The 24,656-nt window shown below is 41.9% G+C and overlaps 1 protein-coding gene across 2 annotated transcripts in view; it reads left to right on the top strand.

Moving 5' to 3' along the window:
• The first annotated feature begins 873 nt into the window (after nt 1-873).
• Nucleotides 874-24,656, top strand: part of LOC308313602 (EF-hand calcium-binding domain-containing protein 4B-like) — a 31,235-nt gene continuing 7,452 nt past the window's right edge. Inside the window, exons 1-17 of one of the 2 annotated variants that reach the window (XM_080760813.1) lie at nt 874-1,046; nt 5,310-5,466; nt 5,905-6,154; nt 10,550-10,661; nt 12,172-12,358; nt 14,702-14,848; nt 15,475-15,565; nt 16,743-16,838; nt 17,291-17,478; nt 18,459-18,530; nt 19,858-19,897; nt 20,586-20,671; nt 20,816-20,932; nt 21,577-21,853; nt 23,122-23,254; nt 23,356-23,437; nt 24,216-24,330. In XM_080760813.1, coding sequence (XP_080616939.1) covers nt 5,921-6,154; nt 10,550-10,661; nt 12,172-12,358; nt 14,702-14,848; nt 15,475-15,565; nt 16,743-16,838; nt 17,291-17,478; nt 18,459-18,530; nt 19,858-19,897; nt 20,586-20,671; nt 20,816-20,932; nt 21,577-21,853; nt 23,122-23,254; nt 23,356-23,437; nt 24,216-24,330 — 1,977 coding nt within the window. In that variant the 5' untranslated portion in view covers nt 874-1,046; nt 5,310-5,466; nt 5,905-5,920. Of the gene's footprint in view, nt 1,047-5,309; nt 5,467-5,874; nt 6,155-10,549; nt 10,662-12,171; nt 12,359-14,701; nt 14,849-15,474; nt 15,566-16,742; nt 16,839-17,290; nt 17,479-18,458; nt 18,531-19,857; nt 19,898-20,585; nt 20,672-20,815; nt 20,933-21,576; nt 21,854-23,121; nt 23,255-23,355; nt 23,438-24,215; nt 24,331-24,656 lie in introns of both variants that reach the window. The other variant, XM_080760814.1, reaches the window with a different exon arrangement.

Genomic DNA, 24,656 nt, shown 5'->3' with positions numbered 1-24,656 from the left:
TTCAGGCTGTGATACTTAAGTTTATCCAATCAGCAGAACTATTTTACAGGACAAAATATGGCATGATTCCATATTTAGATGCTGTTTTAGAAGAGCAGAGGTTCTCAAAGTGGAATCTGGGTTCCTGAGGATGTAACTCTTGAGTGTACAAATGGAACCAAAAGTAATCCTGGAAAATGCCAAATGTACATTTAGGCAAATCCTTATCTGCTCTCAGCCAGTAGATGGCGCCAACACTACTAAACTTTTTTTTTTCTTTTAGGAACAGTTTCTGACTGCCTGGCATACAGTGATAATGCCCTTTAAAATTGTAATATCTTATAGAGGTTTTGATTAATTGTGGTGTTGATAGCCAGGCTGACTGTACCAACACTTTTCCACGTTTCTTTGCCGACGTCCGCGGGGACCGCCGTGCGTCGCGGACCCCCACGTAGACTGTCGCGGACCTCCGCGGAATACTGCGTGGGGGTCCGCGGATAAGGGGGGTCCCCGCGGTAGTGTATGATGCGTGTCGTCATGCCGGTGTCATTGCTGCGTGTGGTTTATTTGCCATATAAGCCTACAATACAAGGTCTGCTAAGAGGATTTAAAACCAAACCCAAGAAAGCCTATGGCTCGTTTTGATCGGAGTTTAATTCCATTCACCGGTGTTTGACTAGGCTATTTACGTTCACATTTTGATTACAGTTCTCACACCACCCGTGACCACACACAAGGTAGTCACATATTTCGGCAGGTCACCAGTTACACCGTAACACCCACGCCTTGCAGTGGAGGAGGAGACAGAAATGTGAGATGTGGCTACAGTACAGACTACAGAGAGAGACACACATAATGATGCAGTCACATTCATTCCTGTACTTCGCTCTGCTGCTGCTTCTTTGTAAACAGCTGGCGTGACTCACGATGCGACACTTCAGATGAGCGAATTCTACTTGAGCATAACTTTGGTGACAGTTACTTCAGTGCTTGCGCGGATCGAGGTGCGCGTCTTGCGTTTTAATTGTCTGCAGAGCAGCTCAATTAAACTCCTCTGTCTGGATCAAGTGAGTGAACATCATACAGCATTGATTATTATCATCATCATGATTTCTTCTTAGTTGGTGTAGCCTGGCTATCGCTGTGTTAAAAAAGAAAAGAGTGAAATGGTCACAGGAAGTATGTTTTTGCTTTTGTTTTCTTTGGCATTGTCTTTTCTGTCTTCTGTTGTTGCCAACTTGCCAGGAAGTTTCTTAAAACAAAACGCGTCAGTTGCATTGAAGAGTTTAAGGAAGGAAGTTGTCTGTTTTACACGTGTGTTTTGTGCAACTGGTGCTGCATGTTGTTAGGATGACTGCCTGACTGTCTGTCACGCTGCCTTACTGTTGTATTTATCACACACAAGTCAAGCATGATGTGTCTGTCTGCTGGTGCTGCCTGGTGGTGGTGTAAAGGTAATATGCCTGGTATGAGTGAAGTAAAGAAATTATAGAAGTATAGCCTGTACGCAGATTGAAGTAAAAGTAGTTAATTTTTCCTATTGGCATCAGAATGTATGCTACTTAAAGTACCCAGACTTTAGTAAAAGTGCTCATCAATACCCTTTTAAAAATATATATATTTAAATAATTGATTATTATTTACAAAGTATTTTAAGTAGCCTATATTATAGAATAGTACTGGTTTTGCATTAATAATATGATTTATAGGCTACTGTAAATTAACTATAACGTTTTCAAATAGTGGAGACCGTACAACACTATTTTCTTTATCTTAACTAGTTGGTGGTGGTGGCATGGTGGTAGAAATTACTTAACAGGTAGCTACTACAGTAGTGTTTTGACAAGACATACATCATATGTTTGGAACAATCAAGTCAGCAATCAAATATACTTTAAATAATAAGGTAATCAAACAAGCAGTGCAAACTATTGGCTGTTGTATAGGACATTAGGACAGCCTTCTGCCGCTCAGTTTGATGTGATAACTTTTAGGACTAACAATAGACTGATAGAAAGAGGCTTGGGTTGTATTGTACTGTCGACTTTTCAGGAAAAAGAAAACCGGTGTCCCAATGGATCCAACGTAGTTAGGCTGTTCTTTAGCCACAAGCTCTTTTGATTGATCCAATATTTATAAAATCCACAGATGCACTTAACACCTTTCACCTCAACATTTTTCTTTTATATAGCAAAAACAGATCTATTTTCACTACTTGACACTGTTGACTGTGACAAAGTTTAATCGTACAACAATTAATGACAAAAAACCCACTATGGAGATACAAGGTTTCTGCCTGACAGCAACGATATATGTGGAAATGGCCTCTTGATAACCACTCCAGGAAGTCAGTTTATTTGATGTGGTAAGAATGAGATATGACTGTAGGCTTTGTTTGAAAAAGGACTTGTGTTTCATTATGTCACGGAGCACTAAAACCCAGTTATGTAAACTGGCACAAACACACATTTTACAAGACTCTTCGTTTTACAGCATAACAGGTGTATTGCATTTTCGCATGGAGTTTTGCCTGAACTTTGCATGGGTCATTGAAATCCAGTCTTCTAAAGCCAATGTTCAGTGCTGTAGCTCAGTGATTCTCAACCTTTAATAATAATAATAATAAACTTTATTTGTATAGCACCTTTCATACATAAATGTAGCGCAAAGTGCTTCACAGGGCAAAAATAGAATACAATAAAACATAAGTAGTAAAAATGATAAAACAATGGCAAAGAACAACATTGAATATAAGAACATAAAATAAATAAAAATAAATAAAAACAAATAAAAACAAATAAAATAATAATAAAAACACCACATGCAGCAAATTAAAACTCAATTAAAAGCAATGTTGTAGAAGTGGGTCTTGAGCTGAGCTTTAAAAATGTCTACAGAGGCTGCCTGACGAAGGTACAGTGGGAGTTTGTTCCATGCAGACGGCCCATAGAAGCAAAAAGCTGCTTTCCCGTATTTTTTTGTTGCCATTTTTTAGAATTTCCCCAATTAAATATGCATCAGGATTTATTTATTTATTTTTGTAATCTTTCAGACCCCAATCTACACTCAAACAGGGGTCTTCAGGGGGGAAAGAAAGGAAAGAAGAGGGGGTGTGGGGCAAGAGAAAAGAGCAATCATTCAAATAAACAAATAATTATCTGCTGTTGTGCATCCCAATTTTATTTTTGGGGGGACCATTTGACGAGGCATTGTGACCTTGTAGATCTGAAAGGTGATTTTCAGGGCTGTTTTAAAGGAAACCAGTGATTTACATATTTTAAGGGATGGCCCGGGTCAGGGCGTTCCACAATTGGGTGGCAGTGCTATATCTATCTATAAATGCACCAAGTCTTTGTATGTCTGTGTGTAATCCACGTAACTTGAGAACCGTTAGCATTCACATAAATAATAACTGGGTGGGGCATGCATTTCCAGTTGTCCAGAACCAGCACAAAAGCCTCTGCCCGGGATCTGGACCTGATCACCCCTGTATCTCCATTATGGATCTGTCCTATTCTGACATCACAACACGGGCACTGCTCTAGCAGAAGGATAATTTACCCATGTTTGTTCTATAGGTGGATGTTACCAAATTGTTGTTTACGCTCCCTCTAGTATTGTGGCTGTGGGTGTCGCTAATTCTTTGGAGCTATTTAGTCAGATATGCGGACATTGAGGGCAAAGTCACATTGACTATTTTGAAATCGCATCCCATTTTTAATTGATTGTCTTCTAGCCTGAGCCACCCATTAAGCCTACAAAATCTGTGGGAAAAAGGTGGATCATGGGCCCCAGGCCGAGAAGTAGTCGAATCAGTTTGTTTTTTAAGCTTATATTAGCTTTTAGTGACATTGGGATGTTTGAGTACAAGGAGTGCAAGCATAGTCAAAGTAGAGCTGAACGAGGGCTCCGGTAAGAGTCCTGAAAGCACTTTTGGAAATTCTGCCCAAAAGGTTCAGAGAGCACTTGCCTGGAAAGCCTTGCACGGGATGAGGAGAGTGTGGAAATCAGATATGGGAGAAGACCACATGTTCATAGCTACTGTGGAGTCAGTACTGCTGTATGGGGCTGAGACATGGACCCTCACAGTACGACAGGAAAAAGCCCTGGATGGAGTCTACACAAGAATGCTACGAATGGCACCAGGTGTCACATGGACGGACCGCATCAGAAACGTGGACCTCTATGGGGACCTACCACGGGTCACGGACAAAGTCAGAGAGAGAAGGATGAGGCTGCCATGAGGCGAGATATATATAAAACCAAAAGTAGTAACGGGTAGGGTACAGTGTTCTTAAAGTGCTGTTCAATAAGAGTACAGAGTACAGCTGCGGTTAGGGCTGTCACAAATCACGATTATGAAAGTTTGCTTGTTGATTTACTCAAGATTAACAATTTCATTGTGTTTCTGTCATTGAACATAAATCTCACATTGAACATGAATACAAATGACAGGCTTGGTAAACAACAGTTGCACAGGGCAGATAATATATGACATTTAATTACCTTACACATGAAAAAGAAAAAAGGGAAAACAGTGGAAATAGTCAATCCACAATAATAATGATCTACAATAATTGTGATTATCTCAAATAATTGTGATTATGTATTAATTGTGAGTGTGACAAGTGCAGTGCTGTGGCCAAAATGACACCTTCCTTTCACCCAGCAACTAAGCAGAGAATGGAGATAAGTGAAGCCTATGCAAAGCAGTGCCTTATTTTACTAATCCAATCCAATGTTGTTCAGTTAACAGTATTCACTTGTGTTCAATTCAGGCAGTCTGGGCCACAAGGAAATTTGTACTATATTCCTGTTCTAACATTGGATATCTTAATATATCTTTGTCCATAATTGTATACATATATTTTCTATTGATCTCTTTGTGTTCAATTCTGTAACAAAAAAGAAAAGAAAACCAAATTGATTGCTTCTCATCGCTGGATACCTTGTATGTCCCAAACCATTCATTTTGTATTACTACTACTACTACTATTTTAAATTGCGTATCTATCTTATCTATAAATGTCTCTGTACGTATGTCTGTAATCCATGTAACTCGAGAACCATTCGCCCCACTGACGTCAAATTTGACACACACCGCCACAGGGAGTGCAGTGCAGAGTCTGCATAGACTCCATATTTGGGCATGCCTGACAAAGAACTCCATATGTGGGCATGAAAGGGACACGGACATAATAACAAGGTGGGGGCATTCATTTCCAACTTGCATCGTTCCAAGTATAGGCCAGTGCCCAACGGGCACCGCTCTGGTTAAAACCCTCCTCTGCTGGTCTTCTTTACGGGTCTCCGGGGGTTTCTCTCACCAGGCTTCATTGATGAATCAAACGAGCCGGTTGCTAAGAGATGAGAAGCGGTGTGACAATCGCTGAACACATCTGATGTGCATCAGCCTGAAGCTCCACCGGTCCCCTGCACTCCTCTGCTACGTACGTCCCCTACCCGGCTCATGTGACAACGACCAAGGTTAGAATTTGGGCATTTTTCTTTAGTTTTTTTTAATATATTTATTTATTCATTTTGAACTTTTTTGTTTTCAATTCCAGTTTTGAAATTGGTTTGATAATTTTGTTTTTTTTCTTCTTCACTTCACTTTCAATTTTTCTTAGTTTTAGTTTAGTTGTATTTTTTTTTTTATTGTAATATGGAGGGGGCAAGATTCCACAAGTTCAGAAAAATAGCAAAAATCGTAAAAATTTGTAATAATCTACAAGTTGTGATCTTGTAGATCTGCTATTTTTTTGTAACAAAACTTAAAACAAAGGGCATTTAAGAACAGTTTTGTTTATTATTATTATTGTTAAAACTTTTTTTTTTTTCTTTCTAGTTTTCATTATAGTTTTTATTTAACTATAAATAAATAACCCTGCATAGAACCCAGAGACTCCCGTTTCGCCTACACAGACACACAGCAGCAGTAATGGCGGCATTCACCGGTGGTACCGGCGGCCGTGTCGGTACCACCCCCACCGGTCCTGGCAGCACCGCAGCGGCCCGGACTCCACGGCACTGCAGAGGAGGGAGTGCTGAAGACCCCAATGGAGGTGGCGAGAGGGAGCGAGGAGGACACAACACTGTGGTGGAGAAAACCCACGAGTTCTTCCAGATGTGTGACGTGGAGGACAAGGGCTTCATCACGCGACGGGACATGCAGGTGAGTCACAGTGGTGGACAAACGTGGACAAAGTACTCAACCCTAGTACTTGAATCAAAGTATAGATAACTCCTGGTTAAAAAATGTAAGTGAAAGTTGCTTTTTTAACGTGACGTGACATGCAGTTGCATGTAAGTCCTTCTTGTTGTTCTCGTTGTGAAATAAGTGTTAAATAGATCTATATTGTGATATGAATTGCTTTGTTCAGTAAGCTCTTTAGTAAACAAAAATCATATTTTCATATTAGGAGAGAGAATGTAATTGAGGATAAAATTAATAACAATAACTGTGGAATTTAATTCGGATGGATCTTTGTTGAGTTCTCTCTCCTTACTGGAAGACAAAAAAGGGGGATATCCCAGTCCCTTTTTTGTGAAAATATTAAAGCAATATATTCAGATAGTAGTCATTGAGAGTGTTTGTTCAGTAACAGAGGTCTCCCTGTCTCTCCAGTCTCTTTAGTAAACCGAAAATAAGATTTCAGGTGGGCTGCCATTTTCGTCCAATCAGACGAGAGTATCCATTTATCGGCTACAATTTGATAGTGTACGTACCAGTTCCAATTCTGGGTTGGTGTGTGTGTGAATTTGGGTGGGTGTTAAAAAAACACTTTTAGCTTTTGAGCAAACATTTCTCTAGCGTTGGATTCAGGCCCAGGGATCACCAATGTTGATACCTGCAGCGCTCGCTCCGTGCAACGTGGAGCCAAGTCACATCTTTGCATTGACTTGGATGGGAACGCACCCTGTAGTGTACAAATGAAAGGGTCGAATTTGTTCCATTTGTACAATATCAGAGTTAAATTAACACTGAGGACTTTCAGTGTAAATTGGGGTCAAACTGGGTGTCCTGAAATAAAAAATGTTAAGAATCACTGCTCTCAGAAGCATGAGGTCAGTCCGCTGCCCCCCCCAGGTTGGCAGAGGAAGTGAAAAAAGAATCACTGCTCTAAGAAGTGCCGTCTAGTAGTCCCCCCCCAACCCCCTTCAAATACCCGTAACTGTGTCTCAAAGAATAGGAACGATGTATTGAAACACGCCTTCATAGAAAAGCCATGGCAGCTCCAAAAATAAAATAAAAATAAAAACTCTGTGGGACACACGTGAGGGGTATATACATCCACCTATTCCGCCATGGTCCTTGCGTAACACTGGACACGTGCACTGATGTGATGAATGCTACTCTATTCAGTTACACCATGAAAGAGATGAAGCCGTTTGCATTATTGGGCAGATTCATCATCGCCCGGGCTCTCAGATATTCATCTGTGTTGTCGTGGCTCTTTCCTTTTCATGAGGCACTTGTAGGGCCCACGTTGTCTGTATACAACATCTCAATAGAAGCACAGCTTTGATCCCACTGGTTATGATAATGGATTGGAAATTTGTCAGCTAGTGGACCATCGTCGCTGTTTGGTGCAAACCTCTTTTAATTAGTGTATACAGCTAATAGTTAATAGCTAGGCTTTTGTATGATGAAGTAGTAAGGCATTCATTTAAGAAGAAAAATGGTGATGCAAGGTTTTTGCCCGACAGCAACGTACTGAAGGGTGGAAGATTTTTAAGTAAAAGTAGCAATACCACAATGGAATAGGCATTGCATTCAAAATATGTTTGGGTCAAAATATTGCAGTTCTCTATTTGCAAAATATGTATTTAAAAATAATGCCTTGCAGACTGTCCCAATTTACAAAGCATTGTGAGCTTGTAGATTTGTGTGTACGAGCCTTATGGCTCGTACACACTGACACTGCACGATATTTGCTCCGATTATGCTGTCGGGGAGCATTTTTGGCGCTCGCCGACAAAACTCCCGAGCTTTGATTGCCGAGTTTTTGCTCGCTGTGCGTGAAAGGAGCTGTGAGAAGATCCAGCGCCGATAAAAGCGCTCGCCGATAATTTCCAGACCGTTTCTAAATATCTAGCAGGTTTGATATTTGACTCTGTCGCCGACTAGACATCATACAGTATGAACTGGGTTGTGACTGTGCCCAGAGAAATCCTGTATTACAGCCAGTCTGTGTCCGTTTGTCGACTGTATCGATATAGATGATCAGATTCAGATGATAAGATATATAACCTTTATTCCGTCGGTAAATCCCTGTGTCATACATATTGGTAGTTATATTATATTTATTTGAACTAATGTTTCAAATAAATATTTCTCACTTTCTAACTACTTGATCTTCCAATTTCCCTTTAGCACAATAGATCTTCCTTCCTTGTCACATTTATTTGCTTATCTCAATTTTTTTGAAATGTCTCAACATTGTACTACAGTACTTGAGTAAATGTACTTACTCATGTACTTAGTTACCATCTCTGGTCATCCCCCTTGGCCTCTATATGTTTTAATAAAACAAAAGACAAATTACAATGATTCATTTTAAAATATGTGCAGCCAGCACCAACTACTTTCTCGTGTTTTGTTTGTGCCTTGTTGTGCTAAAGAGGATCTAGTGAGTTGAAAGTCAGAAATCCATTTGCAAGCCTCATTAATCTCAGGATAGAAAACAATCGAGGCATTATACCAATCTAGCACAGCTTATTTTAATCACATCCAGCCACTTTCCAGATAAGTATCATCAAGTGTATTTGGGACAACTGCTTTGAGTTTAAAGTCCTATTGCAATGCTAATTTGTATCAGTTTGCATATACACTGTAAGTAGGTCACAGACGTTAGTTACAGTAGGCCTACCTGCAAGGTGAATCTATTTGTTCATCAATTTGTTTTCGATTGTATTGCTTGTATGTATATTTCAATGTTTTTCTCTTGTATGGAAACCTTGTACAGCATGGACATAAAAAGGTAGATACCTCCTCCAGATCTGGGGCATCGTATGGCGGCCGCCATATTGAGCTCCAATATGGCAGCGGCACGGCGCACTGCCACTCAAAGTGACTATTGGCCAATCACAGCACATCTTTTTTAGGAATCTTTCAGAATCATCACTTCCTCTTCTGTGACATCACTTCCTCCTCAGTAACATCACTTCCTCTCTCCAGTGACTACTAGATCATAGTCATAAAGGATAGAGTGCGGACCCACTCCCCCGCTATTCATTTCAATGGAAGTTGCTCAGTGGCATTTTGAAGCACCCGGTAGAACGCTCTACTTCCGCAGAAGTGCTACCGAGCGCTCAATGTTAAACCCCAGCTGGGTTTAACAGGGTTTCCTCGTGCTAAATGCCTCCAGTTCCAGTTGACCACTACGTCTTGGTGGCTTCAACGTTGGCCAGCCACTCACACACACACACACACACACACACACACACACACACACACACACACACACACACACACACACACACACACACACCCCTGACGCAGACACAGCTTGTGGTCCTTTCATTGTCTGGTCCCTGGATACTGTGCGTGGGCTCAGTTTACAGCTGTAGCTGTGTCAATCCCACATACATAAAACCTAAAGCTTCACTGCCTTGTAAATGTTGGACAACGGTGGTGTGTAAAACTATTGTTATTGGTCAGTACTGTGGTGTGGATGTGACGTCAGTTGGTCGTGCATGGTAACGTGATAACATATCATTGATGTCGGGCAGAAACCTTGGCTCTTATCCCTATATTCAAACTTTTTATTTTTTCATAAATTAATGCCGTACTTGATCATACTACAGAATCGCACAATAGTATCGGATCTACAAACTCAAAACGCAGCGTGGAGCGACATGTCTTGAGCTTGTCCATCTGCAGCTTTTGCTATTTTTGAATTTGAATCCTGAAAAGTAACAGTTGAAGTTACCCGACAGACGATATGCTAACGCATGGTAAAACTCACAAGTCACAATTTAGAGTATATATGAATAGAGACGGCACCCGAGTTCTCCTCCCATCCACTTGCATTACGTTTCACTCCTCCTTCTGGGTAGGAACAGAGTGCATTCTGGGATGGATTGGGCCAAACTCATGAACGCACTGGCCGCTGAGTATCATTGCACGCATTCAGCGTTCACGTGTCATCATGAACGTGCGCAATGATAGTCAACGGACCAGCTCGTTCATGTGTTTGGCCCAGCGCTGCAATACCTAATTTGGCCACTATGTCCATTTCACCTCAGGGTTTCCAAGTCTAAGTCTAAGGTCACAACACATTGTGAACTTATAGACCAGCTACATTTGCTGTCTAATATTTGAAATATATTGCACTAAATGCCCAAAATAGTGACAGCAGGCTGGTTAAAAGAGTGTTTGGACAACAACATAGAAATAAGTAAATAGAACTGTTTTCTTTTATGGCCAGCATATCAAACATAAACAAAGTTGTTAAAAAATGTTGTGATGCTGTTTACACATTATGCTGGGGACCCCTGGAGATATAAGAGTATAAGGTTTCTTGCCCTACAGTAACCATTCTGTTTTGTGTGTCCTGTTCACCAGAGGCTAAACAGACAGCTTCCGCTCAGCGCTGAACAGTTGGAGGATGTGTTCGATAAGCTGGACTATGACGGCAACGGCTACCTCACACTGGACGAGTTCTCCTCTGGCTTCAGTATGATCACATTCACCTTCTGTTTCAAAACATACATGCAGCGATTCTCAAACTTGTTCATTGCCAAGGACTCCCAAATTGATATGTATTTGGCCACGGACCCCCACCGGAAAATGTTTTGTGCCAGGGACCCCCAGAAGAGAATATTAAAAGAAGAAAAATACATTATTCAACATTTTCAATATTCTTTTCAAAAAACACCACCGCATACATGTACCTTGCATTTAGGACTGTCACGATCGTGTCATTTTAATTGATGATTAATTGTCATAATAATAATAATAATTGAATTGTCTTTTTTGGCATTGAACATGTATAAGTAAGGTTAGAGTGAAAATGCATGAATTGGAAGTAATGAAGACACAGGCTGGATACAGGACACTTGGGTTATACTGTGATAGCTTATAAAGGTATCCCAGGCTAATAAGCCTTATGTGCCTTAACACATTATAATTGCCGTCTATAACTAAAAATAACAACACCTTAAATATTTGTATTGATTTTAGAAATTCTTTTTCCAAGGAATCTTGGTAAAATACACTTTCATGGACACTTTCATGGGAGCCAAAACTCAACACCGGAAGTTCAATGAATACATGGCAGTGAATGGAGCCGGGTGGACCAGCTCATAACAAAACATTATTTCTGAACAATTTGCCATATAATCGTTTCAGGAATATAACATAAGACATATTACAGGTTGTTTTCTAATCTCTTGCTTTTCGATGTGCACAGAGTGCACGGTATATAATTTTATTTGAGGATATAAACGGCAGCAGTTATCGTTTCTGGCTCGGAGGTATCACGAGATTTGGCTGCCAAACAGGAAACGGTGGGAAGTCTCGTGATACTTCAGAAAGGTACTTTGTGCTCTTTAGATACCATGCCTCTATATAATTATAGTGTACACATCGAAAAGCAACACAGCAGACAATAATGTGTTAGATGTGTTATTTTCCAGAAGCGATTACTTTACAAAAGGTCTCGGTCATTCAGAAATAGTGTTTGTTCATGAGCTGGTCACTGAGCTCTCATTGACTCCAGTGCATTCTGCCAAACTTCCAGTTGTAGTTTGGCTCCCATGAAAGCATCCATGAAAGTGTCATGACGCAGCCCAGTCACATGACCATGTCCATTCCTTCTCTAAGCTTCCTTTTCTTTTACTCAATGGAGAAAACGCTAGTTGATGATGTGAGATCCAGCCCTATGGAATGTACAGAATGCATGTGCTAATAAATAAATAAATGTAGCACATGAATTCCATAGGCCTGGACCACACACAAATAATAGCATCTACTTGTGACCCCCTTGAGTAAAAGATTGTTATCTATTTACATAATAATTTCTATGTTGTCCAAACACTCTTTTAACTATTTATGAAATCATCAAAACAATATTGAACGAATATGTTCATACTTGTAGCAGTAAAAGAGATTTATAATGTAATTTCCAAATCCTTTGTGCTCTAAACAATCATATAAAGCTGTCTTTGTTTTGTTTGTTTGGACAGGCGAGTTTTTATATGGGCGAAAGATTTCGTCAAAGGAGGGGACGGGGGACACAGGCCCCTGCGAGAACCCTCCAGAAACCCTGTACCAAAGCCAATGGGAGGAGAGGCTGGCGGGCGGGGAGGATGACGAGGACAAGCACTTCTGCATGCTGATGGAGAGTCTGGGTGCCGGCACCGTGTTCGAAGAGTGAGTGTGTTCGTGTAAATGAGTAAATGAAGCACGCACATAACAAGTTAAAAAATACCAGGTGCTGGACAGAAGAAAAAAAATACATCAAAATAGATTAGAGTCCCACAAATTGGATCAAGCTACGAAATGTATTTTTGTTGAGTTTAGCAGTCAGGTGACGTTTCGAGCCTGGTAGCTCTTTCTCAGAGCTACCAGGCTCGAAACACCACCTGGGTGCTAATCCTACTGTAAATGCGCAAGATCTCTGTCCGTCTGTGTGTCTATATTAAAGTAAACAAGGTGCGTGCGTCGCCGACGACCATAGGTGTCGAGTCTGTTTGGGAAACGCCGGCCCTAGACTATCTGCATGTGTTCAGTGAGGTTCACCGTTTATCTTTTGGAACTTTGGTCAACATACCGGTACTCCGTTAAGTCCACAGACACAATGGTTTCAGTGGCTTAGTGTGGGACAGACGCCAGCTGTGCAAAACAAACACAGAGCTCAACAAAGTTTCCACTCTAAAGCCAAACCTCCCTGCGAGACAATGGGGACAGACCAGGGACCGCTTGCACAGAACAATCCTTACATTTTCTGCTTAAGATTTCAAAGTTATGTTGGCTAGAAACTTGTTCTGAGGAAATCTTAAGTTATTAGTTATTACCATATTAAATCTGATGTCCCTGTTTTGGCCAAATGTTCAAAAGGTTTCACATTTGTAGTGCTGTCCTCAGCACAATATTACACAAGAGGTTGTGCTTCTCGGCCATTAGTGGCACGCCTGCGTTGCTGCAGGAACGAGCCGATAGGCGAGTTCTGTAAGCAGCGCAGATTACCTGTATAATAATCAATTAGTACATCTATAAACTTACATTCATGTAACATTCAGCCTTAGTTTGTGAGGTTGAGGCAATATTGGCCTACAGGCTGATACTAGAATTAAAAGGTTATATCTAGAGTTTACATGTGCTCATCATTTAGCCAGAAATTCAGCATTGGAAAAAAAGGATCTAAACAAATGACTAATCAATTAACAATGTCTTTGTCGACTAATACCAGACGCACCAGTTAAAATGGCAAATAGTGAATATAGCAGATCCACAAGCTCGCACATGCATCGTGATAAAAGGCATTGTGAGCCCTCTGCTTGCTAATTTAGCTATTTTGTCAATATGTTGTTTGGCATAAGAGAGAAATCATAGAAACTGGGAGGAACGTTTAGAAAAGCCAGTAGGCTTAGAAAAGGGTCATCCAATTTCGGTCTTCTGGCTCAACCTTTGAATAAATAATCCTAGGTGCCATTGCATTGCTCAGACATCAGACAATGCAAACATGCCTCTGCTAACCCTGTTATAAACTGTTATCATAAGCTCCTGGCTTATCGTGACAACGGGGATCAGATACACAACAATCACCTTTAGCAAACAGCATGCAGCTCAACAGAGTAAACCACAAACAACCGTGGAGGAGGATGTCATGATAATACGTACATCCTGGTGACGTCCGATGGTCTGGCTAGAGAAGCAGAATATGTTTTATTGTCACATCACACAGGTTTACAGGTATAAATCAGTGGTTGAAGATTTGTGGTTGTTTTTTGGTGTGCAAGCTCCATAATTTCGTTGTTCTCAGGAAAGAAAGAAAAAAGGTCGTTTTGGGTGGGGGGTAGAGAGCGTGAGCATGGAGAAAAACGGTAAAAGAAAGACTATAGATAATTGGTTCTCAAAATGCAGTGGTGTGTTCTACTGTTCGCTATACGTAGAGAAAAAAGCGTATACAGTCTGCTAATTCTTTCAAGATATTTTGAAAATAGCAAATCTATAAGCTACTAACACACTGCAATGCGTTGTTGGTGGTGACTGAGCAACTGAACCAAAAAAGTCCAATTCACAAACACCAGCACTATTATTAGCCACATGGTTAGTTCAAATAATTGGTGTCTTCAGAGAGTTGCTGAGTTACGGAAGTGCATTTTTAAAAGGTGTCAAACCCAGACTTTCCAGTCGTCAAAAGCTAAGGATTACGTCAAATGTGCGTGCTGGAATCTTTTTGTCTGCACATGCGTGCTCCCATGCAACTCTGAAAGTCATGAATCCTGTTATAGTAGTGTCACAACTCACAACACACTAAACATGATGAGTAACATTATTTTCCGGCTATTGATTTCAGGTCTAGGACTACAGGAATGTGTGTGTGTAATGTTATTTGCATTCATACTTTGTCACGTGTGCAGCAACCTGCAGTGTCCCAAGATTCCCACAACCGCACAGTGCATTCTGCGATCGTCTGTGTCGCGCTGTTGGTTATAATAAACATCTGAAATGTATCACTGAGACAATATCAAAATTTTCCGTTCCCCACAGTACTGAGGAGGTGCACAGCCTGTGGGCTCAGCTGCGCAGAGACGAGCCACACCTGCTGTCTAACTTTGAGGAGTTTCTGGCCAGGGTGACATCACAGATCAAAGAGGCCAACCAGGAGAAGTTGGAAATGGAGAGTGCCCTGCAAAGGTCAGGTTCGGTTCAACATAAACATACAATGACTAGATTCCTCTAACAGTGATTCTCATACATTTAATTTCAGGAACCCCCCAGTTTGATATGCATTAGGCCCCCATTTGATAGTACTGGTTGAAACAAAATAAGATTCTCTTTATGAGATTATTATCATAAACATGCAAAACAGACTTCAGGTTTGTAATTGTACTGTAGCACAGTTTTCCGTGGCTTTCACCTTTATTTTATATTTTTTATGGGGGGACAGACAGTATAGCTGATAGGAAATGGGGAGAGAGATGGGGGATGACATGCAGTAAAGGCCATCGGGATCGGGAGTCGAACCCGCAGCACACTGCCAGACTGGATTACCAGCCACGGTGACTGGACCGCTGAGCCACGGCCCAGGCCAATATAATCTTTTCTAAGCACTCATTTTTGTCTTGCACATGCAGGAGCAGTTGGTATACACTCGCTACCGCTCTCACCTGACCCCGCCAATGCAATTGGTTAAAAAGTAAACCGTTATTTGATTGGTTCTTGCCATCGACACAAAGTGTAATCCCTAAATCTGGTACGTGAGCATGGCAGGATGTGTGTTTCTTATTGTTTGTATTTGATACGTGATTCTAACCACGCAGGAAGGCAGCGACGCACGACGATGAGATCCACCGGCTTTACGAGGAGATGGAGCTTCAAATAAAAAATGAAAAAGACCGCATTCTCCTACAGGTACTGTCTATGTCTCCGTTGGGTACATCTTCTTTTGTATTCCCTGTCTGATATACTGTATAATTCATAAATATTGAATCAATGAAAAGTATTAACAAGATCGTATGACTAACCCATTAAGACCTGTGACCAGATGTGACTAAATTTGACTGAGGGACTGCCATTGGAGTTTTTAAAAATTTCGTTTTTTTCATGTCATATGAAAGCAGGGAATCATAGCTTCAAATAGAGATATTGGTTGTTCAGTTTGACCCACCAGTTTTGGAGATAATGGGCTGTATTTTGCGTGTCTTAAGTACCAGGTCTTATTCCCTAACTTGAGTAAACTAAAGACCTGGAGGCGTGATCAATGCTCTTTGGCCACTCAGAATAGCCAAATGGCATTGATCACACCTCCAGGTCTTTAGTTTACTCAAGTTAGGGAATAAGACCTGCTACTTAAGACACGCAAAATACAGCCCAATGTCTTGCAGAAAACAGCGAGTTGAGAACACAGGCTTGAAAGGTTCACTTATACCATTACATTATGCCTACTGTAGACACATGTTTAAGCATTTATTTCATATTTACATGTCAATTTCAGCTCTGACACTAATTTCAGACATGCTTTTGTATGTGAAGAGTCTGCCTGTGCCATTCAGTAATTTTGGATTTAAAAAAAGGGGGAAAAAGTTTTTCTCCTGGTGAAAAGCTGGAGGTTGCGCGATGGCTGGCTCTCAGTCAAATCTGGTCACAAATGTCTTCTAAAACATATGTTTCTTTTTTTTTAATGTTTTTTTTATATATTTTATAGAGGGATAGACAGTAGGCTGACAGGAAATAGGGATAGGGGAGAGAGATGGGGGAGTGACATGCAGTAAAGGCCGTCGGGATCGGGAGTCGAACCGGCGGCACACTGCCAGACTTGGGCTACCGGCCAAGGTGCCTGGACCGCTGAGGTATTGCTGTCACCTCACAGCTAGAAGGTCCTGGGTTTGATTCCCGCTGGGGATGCTGTGGGCGCTGGGGGCCGTGTTCTCTCATCCGTGTCATCAGTGCCCATACACGAGGCGGGGTTGGCGAAAGGGCCTTTTTGTGTGGAGTTTGCATGTTCTCCCCGTGTCCCCTAGGGTAGATTATATATTATATATTAGTAGTGATTATATTGCTGTTCTTCTCGCTGGTGTTTGTGTTGAAGGATCACCAGCGCTTCCTGTCTAGAAGTCAAGACCTGGAGCTCCAGCTGAGCAGTAAGGAGAGACTTCTGGACCAGCTACAGAACAAACAGAGACGGGTAAAACAAACCATTTTCATCCAATGTTCTAAAAATAGTTTGACAATTCTTCCCTTAAAAAAGAGACCCAAACTAGTGGAAATAGCAGCTGTACAGCTCACAACGTGTCACAAACTCACAATGCGACATGTTGAGAGCTTGCACAAATGTTCTTTTCACTTATTCTTGAAACTGTATGAAGTTCTTTTGAAATATGCTAGATTATAATTAGTATTATTTTTAAAAAAAATTAAAGAGAAAAGAAAAACTAAACAAAACAATACAAAAATATTTACTTGCAACCCACAAAAATGGGGCCCGACCCATGTTTGGGGAACACTGGTCTTGAAGAGGACTCTGTGTGTCTGGTTCCAGGGGGTAAGCAACTCAAAAGAAGTGAAAGAGCATGACTTGGTGTTTGTGGGTGTGAGACTGAGGGCTCCTCAATACCGTGGTGTTTTTTTTTTGTGCAGCTGGAGCACCAGTGCAACGAGATGCACAGCGAGCAGAACGAGACCCGGGTGGAAAACGTCAAGCTGAAGCAAACCAACAGTGAGCTGGCGCACGACCTGGAGCTCACCAGCCAGGAGCTAAGCCTGGCCCAGGATCAGCTGGGTGTGCTGCAGGAGCAGGCTGCACGCCTCCGAGAGGAGAGGGAGATGTGAGTGAGTCCTCCTTGGCCCCTTTTCCACCAAAAGAACGTTGGTTCTAGAACTGGTTCCTTTCTATCTTATTGGAACCTTGGTGCTTTCATGGAACTGGCGGACATTTTTTGGTTTGAGTTCCAAACCAAGTTTTAGGGTATTCTAAATTCATGTTCAGGCAAACACTCTGAACTGGTTAAATTCTATTAAGGCGGGAAAAATTAACCGAACCGGTACTCAACTCCGGTGGAAAAAGTGTCCTTGGGACTGCACAGCGGAGGACAAAGAACTCGACCCTAGCACTTGAGTCAAAGGATAGATACTCCTGGTTGAATATTACTGGACTACAAGTGAAAGTTTCTCTGTCAAATTTGTACTTTTTAAAGTACTTTGTTAGTTTTTTTTTCTTCTGAAAATGTATGTTGAAAAGAATCAATCAATAGTATTGAAAATTGCAGATCTACAAGCTCAAAACGTGTTGCAAATAATCAAGTAAAGTACAGATACTCAAAATGTTTTCCGTGCATACAGTGCTGAAGTAAATGTGTTATACTACTGTCCAGACACTGTGTCCACCACTATTGGATAGCATCGCAGACAATCATACCGTAAAATGCTGCGTACTACACTTGCTTTGATCATGTCATTGATAAAAGTTAGTATTTTCTCATAATAATTTTCTAATGAAGCATGTTGTGTTGCACATTAGTGCTAACCTGGGATTAGTCCCAGGTGTCATGCAAGAATGTCATCACTAGCCAGAAACCTTGTATCTCCATATTAGATTTATTTATTTAAATTTGTCATACTACAGTGTCGCACAGAAGTAGCAAAAATAGCCGGTATAGCCAGTACAAGCTCACAATGTGTCACATCGCGACGCGCTGTGAGCTTGTAGATCTGCTATTTTTCGATTAGAATCATGAAAAGTTCCAGTTTTGGACATACTGTATGAGGTTTCCACTGGACCGTGACAATGTGTTGTTCTTCTCCACAGGGAGATGTACAGGGTCACTGAGGGACTGCAGAGAGAGAGGGAGAGCCTGCTGAAACAACTGGACCTGCTCAGGTACAACTCCATTGACAACTGTAAGACCTGATGTACAAAAAGGACAGTGGTGAAAAGCAGAGCTTGTAGATCTGCTATTTTCAATGATTTTTGAAGGTGAAGAAACGAGTGCAAGCAGGTTGGAATGGGTGGAGAAAAGTGTCAGGTGTGATGTGTGATATGAAAGTATCAGCAAGAAGGAAAGGGAAGGTGTACAAGACGGTGATGAGAGCAGCTATGTTGTGGTTTACAGACACTGAGGAAAAGACAGAGGTAGCAGAATGTTGAGGTTCTCTCTGGGAGTAACAAGGATTGATAGGATCAGGAACGAGTACATCAGATGGAGATAAAGCCAGAGAGGCCAGACTGAGTTGGTTTGGACACGTACAGAAGAGGAATAGTGAGTACATCGGTAGAAGGATGTTGAGGTTGGAACTGGCAGGCAGGAGACCTAGAGGAAGACCAAAGAGAAGATTTAATGGATGTAGTGAAAGAGGACATGAAGTTAGTTGGTGTGAGAGAAGAGGAGGCAGAGGACGGGCTGAGATGGAGGCAGATGATTCACTGTGGCGACCCCTGAAGAGAAAAGCCTAAAGGAAAAGAAGAAGATACAATTTGAAAATGTCTGCATAATGAGTACTTTTGGTACTCAAGGTGCAAAAGGAGAGCCTTTACACACAAATATTTAAGCCATTATTTATAAGCCATGTTTGATATGCATCAGGCCACATTTGAGAAAAGATTGACACAGAGGAACAAAAACAATTCAAAACTGTTCCTCATGGCGACTAAACAGTAGTAGGCAGAGGGAAGTCCCTGCATTCCAAACTGGTCACATAAAAAGCTTGTCCGATCAGTTTTCCAGAGTTGAAGAAGATTTCCTGCTCATGATACAATCTGCTGCTTTTCAGCGACGCTGTGCTTCACACTCATTCCTACCTGGGAGTTTCCCAGGACACATCCACCACACTCTGTAATGTCACCCCACAGAACAGTGTGATAGACAGAATCATTGTGGCGCCACCACAACCAAAACATGTATTACCGGGTAGGTAATACCGGCAGCGTCACATACTCACATTGGAGCAGTATTGCTCATTAACGTTATTTCTGGAAGAACAGGTCACTTATGATATTGTTGTCGTCTATTAGAAATGTGTTATTTTGTGTAGCCAATCTACAAGCTGACAACACGTCGCAATGCAGAAATGTTCACCCTCCAGAATAGTGACACAGGGGTTCATGTGGTTAAATGCCTGTAGCTTCAAACAGTGAACCACTTGAATTAAAAGAAAATTTTTGTTTTCATTGTAATGGTTTTGATTTGATGTCTGTCTGTTGCCTGCAGGGAAATGAACAAGCATTTACGAGATGAGAGAGACTCCCAGGTATGTGGTCATCACAGTAGTATCCCCTGCATGTACAGTACAGTTATAGAACAAAGCGGAGATCCGGACACACTCTTAATGTTAAAAAGGAGGAAAACTTTATTCAACTGACATGTTTTTCCCCCCCTCCTTTTTAAGTGTGCCCGGATCTCCGCTTTGTTCTATAGATGTGTTAACCCGATTGATCCCAGGAGCACCTTTTTACTATTTTTACATTTTTCATACCTGCACACCTCCTGAGCACCTGGTTGCTTACAGTGTTTGTCCGTTCAAAGAAACATGAAAGTATTACCAAAATGAAATGAAAGCATGCTCTGTTAAAGCTGCAATCCTTGACAGTTATTTTAATGAATAACGTGTTATTTGCGATCAATCGGTGTTGAGACAATATAACTAACACAACTGTGTGGTGGTGGTGGTTGTTGGTCTCCCTGCTCCTCCATTAGATCCTGTGGTCTAGTTAGTAGGACACCTAGTGGTTGTCACGAGGTACTGTATGAAGCTCAAAGCGCAGTTCATCCTCTGCCCAACCAGCCTTTTAAAAAAAGGGTTCAACAGTAGCAATATGGACACAGGACCTGGGTTTATCTCCCAGGTAGGTCATAAAAGTCACAGATTGCAGCTTTAAACCTAAAATCCCAAAGTTCATACCTCAACCACATGACAAGTTAACTGGTTGTTTCCACAGAAACCCAAGAATATGAAAACACCATCATGGAACCAGAAGACCCCTTCAAATACCATGAAACACGCTGACAAAAATGTCTTCCAAAGGTACAGTAATGCTTTTAATCAGTGGACGAAAGTACAGTACTGTACAGTACAATAATTGAGTAAATGTAATTGTTACTTTCGTGTGTGTGTGTGTGTGTGTGTGTGTGTGTGTGTGTGTGTGTGTGTGTGTGTGTGTGTGTGCAGTGAAGACGAGGTGGGGTCTCCCCACTCTAAGAGGAGGAACCTCCTAGTGAACTCCTCCTACCAGACCCTCAGCTCCTCGGTGGAGGAGGCCATGGACGTCCAACCCCCGTCCCAAAGGTACACGCAGTCATTACCTGATCGCAAGTACAGCATTTGTGATAATTACAATTATATTTGCATACTAATTTGAATAGTTTCTATTAGGGATTGTTTTTTTAATTTTTTATGAATTTTATATTGAATATATCTTTACGGCACTCCATCTTTAACTATATGGCCTTGTGTGCGACGGAAAGATTTTTATGGCCCTTGTTTAAAAAAATCCTAAAAGGTAATGTAATTGTATTTTCAATGGCAAAGACACATCATTAGGGCAATTCGTCAACTTCAAATGCCATGATGGTGACAACCCCCCTATACGCGTACGACGTACGTAATTCGTACTGTGAACTATGTCACAAAGTGTGATCGGGCCTTCGCCACCCGAGCTCCTAAGCTCTGGAATGCGCTACCAGAAAAGAATCCTATAAGCATTCCTATAAATAACGTTTGTTTTTGTTTTTCCCTGCCTTTTTACTTTTATTGCATTTTCTTGAATGTTTGGTTATTTCTTGTTTATTACGATTATTATGATAGATCATCTTATTTTCCTTTTTTGTCTTGTGATTTTTTGTTTTTATGTTTTTATGTTGCGCAGCACTTTGTGGCTCATGCCTAGAAAGGTGCTATATAAATATAGTTGTTATTATTATTACGTGCAGGTGTCACCTGCCCAGGATCATCTCCATTGAGGAGGACCACCTGCCACAGCTCCTGCAGCCGGGCTACCGCTCGCTGTCATCCTCCTCGCTGACGGAGTTTAGCGAATGCGACGAGGCCTCGGCGGAGGACGAACGCATGGACCTGGTGATGAGCGACATCGTGACGAGTCCCGCCTCGGCCCCCCGCCAGCCGCCTCAGAGCACGGCTGACACCGAGGACGGAGGGCCCCCCACCTCGCCGAGGGGCCAGCCCGTTGGCAAGGAGACCAGCCTTAATGTGAGCACCATGTGAGATGCACGCCCTACTCGGACGGCGATTTACCTTACACCTCCTTCAATGAAGATTGAGCCACTGCATGGCCTATTTCTTACCTCAAATGTATGGATTGTTTAACCACTTGAACCCTGTAGACTTGAGGCTCATTCACACTCCAGTTTTAGGTGATAAGTAACTCACCGCGGTGTCGTTTTCTAAAGTTGGAAAACTACAACATTACGCCACTCACCACAGTGAGTTGCTACTCACTGCTCATTCTGACACGTCATTCTGTTTTAACTTTTTTCAACCCATCCTCCCATTTCTTTCACCCAGTGTCAATGATCTAATCATGCAATCCTGGGCGCTACACTCCCACTGGGGAGCAATGGACTGACCTCATGCTTCCCTCTATGCATGAGGAGTCCAAGCCACTAATTTTCACTTGAATTGGACCTAGCGCGTGGAACACGTTATTCAAACCACTTTCCCCTCCATCAGTTGCCCCGGCTGGCCAGGGGGAGGCAGTAGATAGACCAGGATTACTGCATGTTTTTTGTGAGGGTACCCTAGGGCAGTGGTTCCCAAACTTTTTCATGTCAAGGACCCCCAAATTGACACTACTTAGCCCGTGGACCCCCATTTGAAAAGATATGCCAGGGACCCCCATAAGAGAAGACGTACACATTTAGACGTCTACATTTAGACGTCTACATTTAGACGTCTGTATACATTTAGACGTCTACATTTAGACGTCTACATTTAAACGTCTACATTTAGACGTACACATTTAGCGTCTACATTTAGACGTACACATTTAGACGTCTACATTTAGACGTCTACATTTAGACGTCTGTATACATTAGACGTCTACATTTAGACGTCTACATTTAAACGTCTACATTTAGACGTATACATTTATTTGTTATCCGTGTTGCGAGGATGAGGGGGTACCTGGAAAAATATCTACCCCAAAAGGGGTACCTGGTCCAAAAAAGTTTGGGAACCCCTGCCCTAGGGGACACAGGGAGAATATGCAAACGCCACACAGAAAGGCCCTTTTGCCAACCCCACCTAGGGTAGGGTATGTGCACTGATGACACGGAGGAGGGAACGCCCCAGCGGGAATCGAACCCAGGTCCTTCTAGCTGTGAGGCGACAGCGTTACGGACTGCGCCACCGTGCCCCCTTGACTATTAACTATTTTAGCTGGAACCCCCTCAAGGACACCACACATTGAGAACCAATGCTTTACTGCAACTTTTAACAAAATTGTAACCTTGCTGCAGGAAGAGGGCGCTGTTCCACCCCCTGACCGGCTCTTCAAGATTGTCCTCGTGGGGAACTCTAGTGCGGGAAAGACATCCCTCCTTAAACGCTTCTGTGACGACTGCTTCTACCCCGACACCTCTGCTACTGTGGGTAAGCAATATGCACGCGCGCACACACACACAACACTCGCTTGTACATCAGCTTTAAAAAAATAATAATTTGTAAATATAATGTGTTTTCTATTTGACCAGGCATAGACTACAGTGTGAAGACAATAACAGTGGACAACAGCAATGTGGCGCTGCAGATATGGGACACAGCAGGACAGGAGAGGTGAGACACTAACATCAACATCAGGTCCGGGGACCGCAAGGGTTCCAAATGGACCCTAGCTGGTCCATTTGGTCATTGTCACATCACAGGTTTTCAGGTGTAAAACAGTGAGTGAAATTTGTTTTGTGCAAGCTCCATCATTTTTGAGGGGGAGGCGAAAGGGGGACCAACAAGGTATCAAATTATAACACTGTTCGCATCAAAAGCCAGGTGCAAGTAATAAACAAATACACTAAAGGCTGCTGCAATGCATACTCTACTTTTAATGCTGAAATAAAGTCTGTTTGGTTCTGTCCAGTCTACAATAACACGTCATTCAGAGGTTCGGATCAGTGTTCAGATCAGACCTATAGAGAATGGAATGTGGAAATTCTCATTCTATCTCAATGAGGAAGTTCCAGTGTTTGGAACTACAGCGGTACAGCCCATAGCACCCCGCTTGAGACAAGATCAAAGTGTGTTGCAACTCTCTCTCTCTCTCTCTCTCTCTCTCTCTCTCTATGGATCTGCGTCAGACCAGGAAGCCATGACGGATGCTTTTTTTTTAATGGCTGATTAATGTGATAAATATATTTAAGCCATTATTGTGGTCATGCGTTAACTTGGACAGCAGGTCTACGTATTTACACATATCCATCCAAACATTATGTGCATGATAGCAGAGTCGTTTCCATATGAGGAGTCGATATTAGCGTTTAGCGCCCCTCACTTCACATTGGTGTGATTTTTAACGTCATGATGTCAGGATGGTGACACCCATCTTCTCCTTCCTGTTCAGGTATCGTAGCATCACCAAGCAGTTCTTCCGCAAGGCTGATGGCGTGGTGGTGATGTATGACATCACATGTGAGCTGAGCTTCACGTCTGTCAGACAGTGGCTGACCAGTGTGCAGGTGAGACGCATTGAATTCAATGTGTGTCCATTAGGATTACAGTCTGTCACATATTGATATTTTAATCACTTAGACCCTCTATAACAGTTGGTTCTCAAAGTGAGGTCCCAGGGATCCCCAATGGCCCTTCAGGGGGTTCACAGCCAAATGTGTTAATACAGCGTCACAATATTTTTTCTAGTTACAACATTTATTTAAAGACCTTTTAAGCGTCTTATGAAGCCAACTTGAGTCGTGACAAATCATGACAACAAACACAATATTTTGGACCAAACAAATAATTACAAAGAAGAAAAACAACAACAAAAAGTCTTGTAACCTGCTGT

The sequence above is a fragment of the Protomyctophum bolini genome (genome assembly GCF_963924005.1).
Source record: "Protomyctophum bolini genome assembly, chromosome: 4".
NCBI lineage: Eukaryota > Metazoa > Chordata > Actinopteri > Myctophiformes > Myctophidae > Protomyctophum > Protomyctophum bolini.
Note: the sequence above shows the minus strand (reverse complement) of the source record. Positions and strands in the feature narration are given on the sequence as shown.